Genomic DNA, 12,911 nt, shown 5'->3' on the forward strand with positions numbered 1-12,911 from the left:
AGCAGTACGTGCAGGAGCTGGCTCTAGGACCAGGCCCAGGTGGCACCAAAATGTACACCTTGGCCCCCCCTGGCCGGGCTGACTCCTGGCAGCCTTTCCTCCAGAGCATCCTGGCTGGGAGAGGACGGTGGGGGGGGTGGGGGTGAGGGGGGTCTCCTGCTTTACTTGCAATGAGAAAAGGAAGGCTCAAACGCCAGGAGGGAAAAACACCGCCCTTCTCCCAAAACTCCCCATGCTCTTCCCTAGGGGGAGGGGGGCTGACTTCTCTGATAAGGGGGCTGGGGAAAAGAACTGGGTTGGGAGATGGGAGGTCCCTCTCGTGCCCTGAGCTCCTGTGTCCCCCACCTGGAAGGAGGGGACACCGGGGCAGAGCCAGCGTCCAGCTGCTGGAAGCAGGTCCAGAGGCCCACCTCTTCCACCCCCTCCCCCACCGCTTGCGCCCAGGCTCAGGAGGCTTGGTTGGCAGCATTCTCCTGGCAGCTGGCAGAGACAGGGCCTGCTGCTCTGTTTCCTTGAACAGGGCGCCCCAAGGCCTAGACATGGTGTGGGAGTATCAAGAAATCTGACTGTGGTCATGGATCCACACCAAGGTCTCCCGTCCAGCTTGGTCAGTAATAACACTGATATTCTGACCTTGTAGCTGAGTCCTGTGTCTGTTTTCCTTTCACTTCCCAAATCTGGGAAGACGGGGTGTTGCCAGCGCCAGGAATCCCAACACCTTTTCTCTTCACCACTGCCAGAGGTCCCTACCAGGCCACAGATGCAGGTATCTCTGCTTGGGCTCCTGCCACGCTCTCCCACAGGTCTTCTCACATCCAGTCCCATCCCCTCACCCCCTCCTAAGAAAATACATTTTCCTCTGTCGCCTCTCAGCTCTCAGTGGCTCCCCACCAACACAGCCCTATTCCTGAGGTGCCTCCCAGGCCTGACCTGGGCCTGGCTTCCTCTCTCACTGTCTCTCCTTCAGCTCAACAACCCCTACACAAGTCCTGGACACAAGCCACCCAGGGCCCCCACAACTCATGAGCCTTCAGGGTATCATTTGGCAGGGTCCTCCTACCCATTCTCCAAGTACCTCCTCCACCATGCAGCCTTCCCTGACCACTGCCCCAAAGTACAGCTCATGTTCCTCCATCTTCTGCAGCACTCACTGTGAGGAGCACGCATCCCACACTCACGTTGTTATTGAGGTTCTTCAGATGTGTGCCTTGTTTTCTCAACAAATGACACAAAATGTAACAACGATATAATGCTGGCTAAGATGTGCTGGGTGCTTGCTCACTCTGTGCAGAGAAACTTTATCCCATATGAGCACAGGGCCTGGCGCATTCTCAGTGCTCAAAGCACGGCCTGAGTTTCTCAGATGTGCTCAGACACCACTGGTAGGAGAATAAGTTGGCACGACCTTCCTGGAAAGCCATTTACATAATGTACTCAAGGCCTTAAATTTGCAGAGCCTTCGGAATCTGGGCTAGGACCCCACTTTTAGAAATGTACGAAGCAATCAGAATGTGCACAGAGGTTTAGCTCCAGGACGGCTGCGTAGATGGAGGGGCTGTGGTTCCGGTTCTCTGTTCTCCAATTGTAAAACGGGGATAAAAATAGTGCCTGGTCCAAGGACCATTGTGAGGGTTAATAAACCATGAGTTAACACGTCAAGCACTTCCCACGGAGCCTGGCATCATACGCAGAGCTCTATAAAAATATGACCTCTTCTTTCTACTGTTTGAATTGAGGTCAGAAAGAAGCCAAGTCCTGGGCTCTTAGTTATACCACCACCCTGCCTCACACCATCCACTCTCATGATTTCCAGAATCAATTGAACAACCCAACATCACCATGTGGGTAACAACGCAAGGGGACTGGTTACATAACGACATCACAATACTGTGCAGCCACTCAAAACCATGTTATGGAACAACAAGTGATGTCATGCACCAATGTACAAAATAAGGAGAAAAAGGCCACGAGAGGCTGAATGCAGTATGGAGTCACTTTTTCTCAAGTATACAGTTGTCTAGAAAAAAATACACCGCGAAATGCAAAGGATTGCCATCCCTGGATTGTAAAGTTAGAAATGATTTTCCTTTTTCTTCTTACCTTTTCTTAATTTCTTACCAAAAACACACTCCTTTTGTAGTTAGGAATAAAAAACTAATTTTGAGAAAGAAAATAAAAGCCACGCTGGTTTCCTTCTATCTGTAAAAGCAGGGATCGTGTCTTCCTTTCATATATTCCCCCTCCCCCCCCACAATCTAATACACAATCTCTGGAAATAAAAGCCCTGGTCTGGAACAGAATTCCAGCCTGACAATCTTGTTTAATCTTCCAGGCCAAGCCATTCTGTACAGGAGTTAGAAATGGCCTGCAAGGACAAGGAAACAATGTGACTGGCAGGGGTGTATCTGTGCCTGGGAGGTGACCCGCTCGCTGTGACACGTCAAGAACTGACCTGAGGGGGAAGAGGCGATGGAATCAGGCCAGGGATGGTGCATTAGGAGACCAATTACCTGGGGAGCATGTGGTAGGGCTGCCGAGAGCGAGCTGAGCCTCGATTTGAGGCCACTTTGGCATCTGGGAGCTCTCTTCAACTTGCTTTAAAGAACTTCCCAAGAGACGCTTAAGTGCAGCGAGAGCTTAATTTGAACAGCCTCATTCGTGCCCAATTTTCATTTTGCCCATCCTCCCCAAAGCCTCCGGGCCTCCCCTTGCTGACTGCAACAGAGGTGTGGGCACTGGGGGAGCCTGCCAAGGGGAAGGGCAGGGTCACAGGGCCATCAGTGAACCACAGACGGATCACCCACCCAGCATGAGCATGTGGAATGTTCCACTTAAAACAATTACAGTACTAAGCACATTACCAGCAGGCATGTTATATTCATGCTCTCAATTCTCATGAGACCTGGGGAGAGGTGGCTGCTTCTGTGCCCATTTTACAGCTGAGGAAACTGAGGCTTGGGGGCTAGCTGACTGGTCCTAGGTGGCCCAGTGAGGACGGGCAGAGTGGAACTGAAGCCCAGGCCAAGCTGAGGCTCTTTCCACAGGGCTCTGGCAATAATTCTGACAGATACGAAGGCTGGGGCAGCGGTGGTGGTATCACAGCTGCTCCCTAATTCCACCTTTGAAGGTAGCATTGTGACTGTAAGGGGGGCCCAGCCCCAGTGCGAAGGTAAATCTGGACCAGTCTTGCCTGAAGGTGTCGAGCTAACTCCCTTCATCAGTTGGCGCAGAGCTCGGCTTGCACGATTTTCAGCAGGAGGATGTTACCTCCAGCGGCAGCAGGGATGCACGCCATGTATAGAGCCATGGAGACTGTCAATAGCACTCCTTGGAGGGCTGCCCCAGTAGGCACTGCAAACTTCTGGGGCTGTGCTGGTGTCCCCTCTTGTCACCAGGCTCTGCTTTTAGCTGCGGATCTCAGAGGAGCTCACAGAACCTCAGAGTGCTGGAAAGAACACTGGCCTCAGCACCCGATATGGGTCTTCGTGCTGCTTCTGCCTCACACCCTGGATGGCCCTCGGATGAGCACTTAACTCCTCCAGGCCTCAGTTTTCTCATCTGTCCAATGGGGAGAGTAGTTCCTAACCCACATCCTGGCAGGACTCTGGGGAGACAAAGGGCAGGGTGTGCACAAGAGTTCACTAGCTCTCCTCTGGGGCCAACCCCCTCCCAGCACAGGGAAGACTCGGGGAACAGAGGGCTCTGGGAGGGAAGCCACACTTTCAGACTTCCCCCTGGATTTTCACCTCTAAGCTATTATAGTTGTCTTCCGTTTCTCCTTCAGTCCCAGTGAATAGAGGCTAAAGGCCATCCTGGTGGGGGGAGGGGCAGCAGACAGGGTAGGAATGGGTGGCGAATCCCTTGATACATTTTCAGAGGAAACATTTCAGAAAAGTTTTTCTCTAACCAATGAGGACACGAGGGAGACATTTCTGTGGTGTTCCCCTCCTCTCCCTGAGTCCCGCCTGGGTGGTCCCAGCAGCCCGAATACCCCGGGCCAGATTTTGGGAGCTCCCCCGTGCCCCCCGCCCACGGCATCCTTCACCCACCCATCCCACAAAGATTCTTTAGGTAGGCAGGATACAGCACTCAACCCAAAACTGCCTTTGGAGGGTGTGGATTCCCTGCCTAGATGGTCTCACCCCTCATGCCCATTCTCCAAGTCCAGATAAGGAGGGCAGGGAGGGAGGGAGCCAGTGGCAGAGGCCAGACTCAGTCATCAGAGCCTGCGGAGGGCCTTGGGGAGCACCTTCCTGGTGTAGCCTCTTGGAAGGGCCAGGCAGCCCTTTTGTCTCCACCACCAACTGCCGCAGGGAAGGTTTTAGCCAGATGCAGTGGCGAGGCTGTGCAGCTCCCGATCCCTTCCCAGGGGCAGCTGGGTCATCACAGGCTGAGCTGCAGGCACTTGTCTCCACGCACTCCATCCACTCGCTCGCCCACATCCTTCCTGCAGTGGGCGGCTGATTGCAACCCGATCACGGGGCCCTCCAGAGCCCCGTGCCCAGCCTACCACTTCCTCCAGCCTCCAGCCCCATGGGGAGAAGCTCTCAGGCAAAGACCAGAGGCTCTGCTCCTGCTTCCCGGTGAGGGAGCCAAGAAAACAGTCCTCCAGCCTCAGGAGACTCTGGCTGCTGAGGCTGCCCCTGCCTGGGGCCAGGGCTGGAGGAGGCCCAGAGACCACACAGAATGTCTGCTGACAAGTAACCACTTAGGATTCTCCCAGCCCACCTGGGTCACTGAGCTCCGGATCTGATCAATCCTCTAGGAACCTCCATCTCTTTATCTGCTAAAATTAAATGACCAACCCACTTTTTCTTTTTTTTTTGCTTTGAGGAATAAATCAGATGATGGATGTTAATAGACCCAACCGAGCAAACACTCCATCCTCCCTCCCAGCTTTCACCTTTCCATCCCTTTCAGAAACCTAGAATTTGTGTCACGTTAAAAGCTAGTTGGGTCAGAGGCCAGGATCCTGCCTGAGCCTGTCCACGCTCCCGGAGGCCACATGAGAATGGGGACTTACGCTGGTGTCCTGGGAGTGTGACATCAGCATTACGACGAGGGGGAGTGATAGCATAAAAATAACTGCAATGACAGTGCTGTCACACATACCTTGGCCAGCTGCACGTTGGCTCATTTTAAGAAAACAATCTTTTAGGTAATTCTGCCTAATTGATCCTGTTTTCCTACACCAGCCCCCATGCCCAGCTTTGACACTAAAAAATAGCGCAGCCTAACGTGGGGCTCTGTCCACAGGCGAGGAGAGCCTTTGTAATTCAGTGCAGCAGTAACAGGCACCCCTGGAAAAGGCACCAGTAGTCTGTGTTCCACTCTAAAAAATAAACATCAAAGTCCTTTCCCTGTTGACCCCCAGACACAGAAACCATCACATCTAAGAACGGAGTCCAGCAGCACAAAACTGACAGGGGCCCCAAATGGGGGTTCCTTCCAAAGAGAAAACAGGGAGAGGGGGAGGAGACAGTTGTAGATTAGGTCCCTCTGAGGAGAGCATATGGCTGGAACCATATATAAGTGAAGATTTAAACAAACAGAATGCATCACTATGGAGACATTCAGCTTTTTCAAAGGTCTTGTTAAGAAAAATAATCAAGAACTCAGATTCAACACAAGTGTTTATGACCAGAAAAGGCAAAGTGGCCTTAGATATTCTGCAGCCCAGGACAAGCTGCCAGAACTCAAGGAAGAAATATTCCCAGCAGGGCAGGGACCCATCGTGTGTCAGGGCTTTCTCTCAGAGCTAGAGAAAGGGTCAATCACTGACCAGGGCCAGAACAACCTGCCTCACACGAGGGCAGGGGCACATCAGCCATGAAAGCAGCAAGGAGTAAGTGCCACAAGGAAATCGCAGGTTAATGAGCTGTGATGCAAACTTACTAGGAATCACTAGTGCCCCGAGTTAGGGGTCCATCCAACGACAATTCCGATACTGGGGATAAATGAGATGCCAGGTACACACTATTCTGACCTGTGCTTTGAGGCGAGTTGCCTGCGTGCAACCCGAGCCGTTTCCTTGGGCTGTCTGTTGACTGGGGCTGTGGCGCAGTGAAGCATTGCAGAGAAGCCTGATGCTGAGTCTGGGTGTCACTGAGTCCCCAAATGCACTCAACAGACAAGAAGAGAGGAAGGGACCACTCATCCAGCTCTGAAAGCTTCTTAGATATGGTCAGGAAACCCTGTTCTGACTCACTTGCCAGGAAGGTGAGATGAGAATTTGTCCAACTCGCCAGAAACTGGATTCTGTCCCTCCAAAATGAACTTCTCCAGTGAAATGACCAATTACTGGTCCATTTGGCAGCATGGTTTCTGACCAGGAGATGCTAATGGATTAGGTTGGTGCAAAAGTCATTGCAGTTTAAAAGGTTAAAAATAATTGCAAAAACCACAATGACTTTTGCACCCACCTAACAGAATGAGGCGAGATGAGGTCAGACACCTGGCCTGATGCAGTGGAAAGCCAGGGGACAAACAAGATGGCCTGGAAGTCAGCAATGCCTGGAGTCTAGGGCGAGTGAGCCAGCAGCCCTGCAGGACCCAGCCCGTGAGGCTCAGCGTCCCGGGCAAGCTGAGTAGACTATTCTGCCTAAATTCAGTATGGCAGAGGAAAGAGCACAGTTAGGGACCAGGCTGTGCTTTGAATTCTGGTTGTGCCATTTAGAAGTCCCGCTGCATTACTCAACCTCTTGGACACTCAGCAGCCTGGTCTCCACAGGAGGACAGCACTTTCCTTACAGGGCTGTGGAGGATTAGGGACACTGCCCAGCAGGGGATTACAGCTCACCAACAGGGCAGCTAAAAAACGAAATCTGTTTTATTTGGGTTTTTTTCCTCATCCTTACAGCCATCATATTTGCCTCCCCTACTTTACAAAGTGTCAGCAAAAGCAGGTTCACCCCGAATCCCTAGGAGGGCCCTACACAGGCTGGTGCCATCTCCAAGCGTGGCTAACCTCGGTCAGGGCCGGGAAGTCCTGTCCAGTCCCAAACCCTACACGGTTACTCTACGGGCAAGTATCTACTTCCTATTTCAGAAGGGACATTACCTTAGCGGTGGGAAAATGGCAGTTCTGGCATTAGACAGCAAGAAACAAAACCCAAGATTGCTCTCTCAGAAGAAGAAACCCAGGTGGTGGCCCAAGCTGCCCGCTCTCAAGGGGGCACTTGTTTCCCTGACAGAGTGGCAGTGATGAGTGAAGAGGTGAAATGTGCAGCTGACGCAAGGGGAGGTCACAACCCCGCATTAGGAGGGGTGCTGCAGGACGGGCAACCATCTGCCATGTGCGGGAATGGAAGAGGAATGTCACAGTGTCATGTAGCAAAGTCATAACCAAGCTGGTTGCACCACCCCGGCCAGGTGTTGTTTGTTTTAATACGAGAAAAGCTAGGAATTAAAACAAGATTTTATTTTACTTTTATGGTGATTTGTACCTCCCTCACAGGAAGGTTTGGTATAATGCTCAGATTTTATAAAGCATTTAGGAGTTCTCAGAAAGGAGCTGTAGACATGCAATGTGCAACAATGTGAACCAAAAAATCATGGAGCGACTCCAATGCAAGAAGCCCGAGAACCTGTCAGAGAACAGAGCCTGGCCAGGCATGGCGTTACATTCGAGTTCTGGGAAGAGCCTGCCTAGCTTTGGCACGTGGCCACGAACATGGGATCATCAGTCTTACAGCATGGAATGGAAACACGATCAAAAGCAAGAAGGCTCTGTAAATTTTCCCCACAGGCAGCCAGGGAAACTTGAACTCTCTTGCCCTGTTTTCACCCATTTGCTTTCTCTCAGGTTTTTCATACCTTGGTCTGAAATTAATCTGGCACACTGCTCCTAAGTCAAGGGGTCAAGAAGACACGTGCTTTTATGATGCAATAAGGGGCAGCAACTCTGTGCTGTTTGGGGAACTTCGGTGACAACATGAACTAACATGAACTAACCCTTGACTCTTGAGGACACTGAGTCACAAGAAAGCCTTAGTCACAGGACTACCGAAATCTAAAGTGAAGAGAACTATTAGGTAGCTGAGTCTATTCCCTACAGGACTGCTCCTGTTTCTATCTGGCTTGGGTTTGAATGACTCAAACCATTCTCTAGGGGAAACAAATCTATGTGGAACAGCTGTCGCTAGCAGGGCATTGCTGCTCTTAGCCTAAATTTCTCATGACATCACTCAAGTACTTCTCCCTTTGAGGGGACAGTTTTCTGTTGCATCACAAGTAGTCCGTGTGGCAGCTTGAGGATGGCTGGCCTTCACTCTTTATTCAGAGGCCTGTAACCCGTCTGTGTCCCGAAAAGACTGACAGGCAAGGAGATTGAGTTGACGAAAGTGCTCCCAGAACATCCGGCTTTCCATCGCAGCAGCACACGGTGACGACGTTAAGGAGTCTAGCTCTGCGAAACCACCTCTGTTTGGGTTTCACAGCTGTCTGCCTACGGAAGGCTCCAGGGTCCCTGACGCATATTTATATCGCCACGCAAGTCACAAGGAACAAACACGTGCGGATTTACCCCGGAGGCAAAGTCCATTCCTAGTTCTTCAAATAAGGCAGGGGACAGCAGGAGAAAAAGCGCGTATGGAAACCATCATCCGTGAACAGAGCCACGGGGTTTTTAATTCTCCTAAAGAAAATATGTGATTTCAAGATGGGATTAGGGATAACTGTTCCCAAAGTAAACACTATGAATATGACCTGCTGGCTGTCACCTGCCAGGACCGGGGAGCCAAGCCCACCCTCATCTTCCCAACAGCCACCAGCTGGACCAGCCTCTCAAAGCGTCTTCGCGATGGAAGGTCTGCTCAGTGTCAGCACAGCTTCTCCCCCCAAGATTCCGTATCACCAGCGCGCCCCTGGAGGCTCTGGGTAGACTGTCCGGAAGGTCAGGTTTATTCTCGGTTCTCTAGAGTGGTACTCTTTGGGCACTCGATGCTAAACGGAAACAGAAATAACTCTGACATAAACTCACACACACACATTTTTATTTCACAGCAATTTAAAACTTATTTCTGAGTACATAGACGGATTTCGAGTTTATCCCCCCTTAAATAAGCTCTTCAGAGTCTCGTGGAGGAAGGTCTCCGTCTCTGAAACAGACCCACTCCCACGCTCACTACGCGATGCCAGGACCCTCCCAGTGAGAGAGCTGCATCTTTTCTGATTGTTGCTCCTCCTCTCAGCTTCCTGCCATTTCCCCACATCTCATAAGAAAACAAATAAATGGCTGAGACCAAAGAAAGACATGGCATCCTGCTCTCACGCTAATGTTCTCACATTAATTTACACATCTTAGAAATGACCTGGCCCGAGCTGTGGAGCCGTGCAGCTCAGTATGCCAGCCCCTGGCTACCTGAGTCAGGTAAATGAATTAAAACCCGGTCTTCGGCACGCTAGCCACATTTTAAGGGGCCAGTCACGCTGTCTAGTGGTTCCTACATGGGGACACACAGATGTGCAACGTGTCCATCACTGCAGGAAGTCCTGTGGGGCACAGCTGGAGAGGCCACCGGGATGGCCACGGCATCAAAACTCCTTGGCAACGATGTCATTTTATTGCCTCTTGCTGAATACAAAAGCCACTTGCTTCACAGCACGTTGACTGCAGACACTAACAACCATAAGGCAGTCCGCAAGCTGTCTCCACAGGACAGGGCATCACTATTACTCGCATATTCTCACCTGCCAGTCAGCCTGCGTTGCTCCTTCCATGATTAACAAGGTGCCGTGATCCAAGGGGATCTTCACTCTTTCCACGTACGTGTAGTCTCCATTCTCTTCCTAGAAAACAGCATTCATGGCACTGAACTTTTCTGCTTGTGACCAAGATGCAACAGAACGTGACTCGGGTCAAACACATGGAGAGGCCTCTCCTCAGCCAGACCGCAGGGTCACTGACTGGCTCTGTCACTCGGCAGGTGTTTGGCCTGAGGCCAGTTAGTTCACTTCTTGGTACCTTAATTTGCTCCTCTGTAAAATGGGGATGATGACAGCACCTGCCACACAGGGCTGCTGTGAGCCTCAAAGGAAGCAGCGTGTGGAAATCATTTGGAGACTGGCACGTAGTAAGTTGAGATAAGTGCTATTATTATTATCGCTCCAAGATGCAGAAAAGCCCATGGTGGCTTATGAAGGAATTAAAATTCATTTATGTAAGAACTCTTTACGTCTGCTTTATGCTGTGCTCTGTGTTCTGATAGAGTGTGGGAAAATGGGCTTTTAAACAAGACATGGTATGGTGAGCTCTGATAGCCTTTCACAATGTATGCTAATTCAGTAATAGGTGCCTATGTTAAGACCAGTCACGATTCTTCCCACAGTGCTTTGGTGTTTTGGACATACAGTCCTGTTTCTTTCCAGAACAGTCAACAGTAACATTATCTCAAAGAAGTGAGCTCTGGCTTGACCAGAACAGTGGTGCAAACTGAGACCTACCGCTTAAGCCTTGGAGAATGGACCGCAACTCCTAAACAATTAGGATGCAAACGCCTGGTATTTACCCGGCCCTTTCTTCCAGGGAGCTTATAGTCAATTCCTGCCTAATATTGGAAACAGCTTCACAGCACAGCCTGTGCAGCAGCCAACAGGTGTCCTTCCTCCTCCAAGGCTGACAAGGGGGTGCATCAAACAACTCCCTTGTTCACAGCAACAAAGATCCTGTGGGGAGTTGGGGCTGGGACAGAGCCGAGCTTCCTGAGTTCTTCACCTCCGTTTTGGGCAGATTCATTCAGTATCTGCTTCACTTCCAATGCAAGGGACTGCATTTGGGTTACTGAAGGATGGACTTCACTGCAATACTGTGTTTATGTTTATTATTGCAGGGGCGCTTCTGAGGACATAACTGTTTACAATGCTACCCCCCCAGGAAAATCCAAATCAAAATAAGGAACTTGCATAAACAGTCTAAGTTCTAGGCCCCAACCCTTGGCAGTGAGTTTGTCAAGCAGTCCTATTTTTCACAGGCAGAAGGTAAGAAGTAATGTTTGAAATAACTTTTGGTTTCAGTGGTTGATTTTAATTGTGTCTGTCACCTTTTCTCTTCCAGTGGTATGCACACACCAAAGCATTCCCCTCCGACCCCTCAGCCAACCAGACAGCAGTGGGAAGGTGACTCTGTCCTCTGGTGGCCCAGCTCCATCTCAGAAAAGCAAAAGGTTGCGCTCTCTGAAATAAGTATTCCCGACGGAGGAGATGTCTGTTATCCTGGAGAAAAGGTATCAGAAGGGAGCGCACTGTCCAAGCGATCAGAGGGCTCACGGCTCCTGGAATTAGGCTGCAAAGCCAGTTACCAGGTCAAGGTTCTCGCACTAGAGGCAGGACCTCTGCTGCCCTCCACACCAGCAGGGAGTGCTTCATTGACCAAGCACAGATACCAGGGCAGGGAGTGGGATGAAGGACAGGGGAAAGAGACTTCACCACCACATGAAGACAATCCTGAGACGAAGATCTCGTAGAACATTAAGAACATTATTGGGGCGGACAGGGTGCTAAGGCCGATGGAAGGAAAGAGGTGAGCACTGTAATTCTACCTGGAAACATGACGCAGGAGTAGGCCTCGCAAGTGAAAGAGAATTCCAAGTGTAGGAGGGAAACACCAGCACTGATGTAAAGTGACGTGCAGCACATCCACATTTCCCTTCGTGTTCCTAAGAGCTGAATTTTTCAAATGAGAGAAAGCCTCGGGTGGGTTTAAACACATTACGTCCAATATAGCCATTAGTTATGCCAACAAGTCGAAGAGGATGAGCCTTCATGTGGGAGGGAGCTGCTCTCATCAGTCCCAAACGGAAACAGCAGTACACAGTGCAGCCACTGTGAAGGGTGATGCCGTCACTCTGCTGCTTGTTATTTGTTCCTTTCAACACTCGTGGCCTAGAAAATGCATTCCTAACTTGCAGGAGATAGATATAAAAGAGGGCAAGGGATTCTACCAAGGCAACACAGAGCTCACAAATGCTTCCTTCTCCTGGGGCCAGAGGGGCAACACACCGCAGTGCCACCCGTGAGCTTAAAGAAGGTGCACAGAAACATTTTCCACTTAGGCCAGAGGAGCTCACGTGGCTGTGCACAAAGGCTCGAGTTGATAAATGAATAAGCAACAGTGGAAGCACAAATCAGACTGTTTAGAGGAGTGCATTCGCGGTCGTTAAGCATGGTTAAGTTACCCAGACACAGCTCTGGAACCCTTCTGATTTACTCTGGTCTTTCTTCAAAACAAAACAAAACAAAACAAAACAATGCCCCTCCTCCAAAAACAAAACAAAACAAAACCATGGCTAGGATAAAATTTTCCGTCCCTGATGGAAGAGGCTTTTAAAGCCACAATCAGTCTACAGGGTGGGTTTTATTGTTGTTGGGTTTTCCCCACATTTGAAACCTCTCGAGTAGATGTAAAAAGAACAAAGTTTGTATTTTCACATTAGTGCTGATCAACATCCGCCCTCCCTCCCAACCACAGCCAGTTCACTTGAACGCTTAATTATAACTTCCAAGGAATGGCAGGGATTCCCAAAGTTCCACAATTCTCATGTCCACCTCACAAGACACGAGCCTATTCTGTTCTTTAGAAAAATGCTGCTTAGGAAGAAAAGCTTGCGTGTACTTCTTGTTATGTCATTTACTACCGTACCACCCAACAGAAAGGAAATCTACACGTTTTTCTTTCCATTGGAAACGTAACTTCACACTGTATGAGATCTACATAGATTTTTCACATAATTCCTCCTTCCTTGTCCTGAAAAGGCGTCTTAGAAATTACAACCATCAAAGCTTAAAAATCCTCATTGGCATAGTTTTTCTTTCCACTATAAAAGTAACATAAGTTTACTAAAGTAAACAACGCACTTGTAATTACTTATTCAATGTCTGCCTTCCCACTCTGGTCAATGTGACAGTACCCATCT

General features: G+C 50.1%; 1 protein-coding gene across 2 annotated transcripts in view; it reads right to left on the reverse strand.

Annotated features, from left to right (window-relative positions):
* Window positions 1-7,783: 7,783 nt before the first annotated feature.
* ALKBH3 (alkB homolog 3, alpha-ketoglutarate dependent dioxygenase) overlaps window positions 7,784-12,911 on the reverse strand; it is a 32,476-nt gene continuing 27,348 nt past the window's right edge. For both annotated transcript variants that reach the window (XM_033121780.1, XM_033121779.1), the window contains exons 9-10: window positions 9,691-9,789; window positions 7,784-8,943 (exon numbers count right to left, since the gene is read on the reverse strand). In XM_033121780.1, the coding sequence (XP_032977671.1) occupies window positions 8,851-8,943; window positions 9,691-9,789 (192 nt within the window). In that variant the 3' untranslated portion in view covers window positions 7,784-8,850. The remainder of the gene's footprint in view (window positions 8,944-9,690; window positions 9,790-12,911) is intronic.

This window comes from Rhinolophus ferrumequinum, chromosome 11 (genome assembly GCF_004115265.2).
Source record: "Rhinolophus ferrumequinum isolate MPI-CBG mRhiFer1 chromosome 11, mRhiFer1_v1.p, whole genome shotgun sequence".
Lineage (NCBI taxonomy): Eukaryota > Metazoa > Chordata > Mammalia > Chiroptera > Rhinolophidae > Rhinolophus > Rhinolophus ferrumequinum.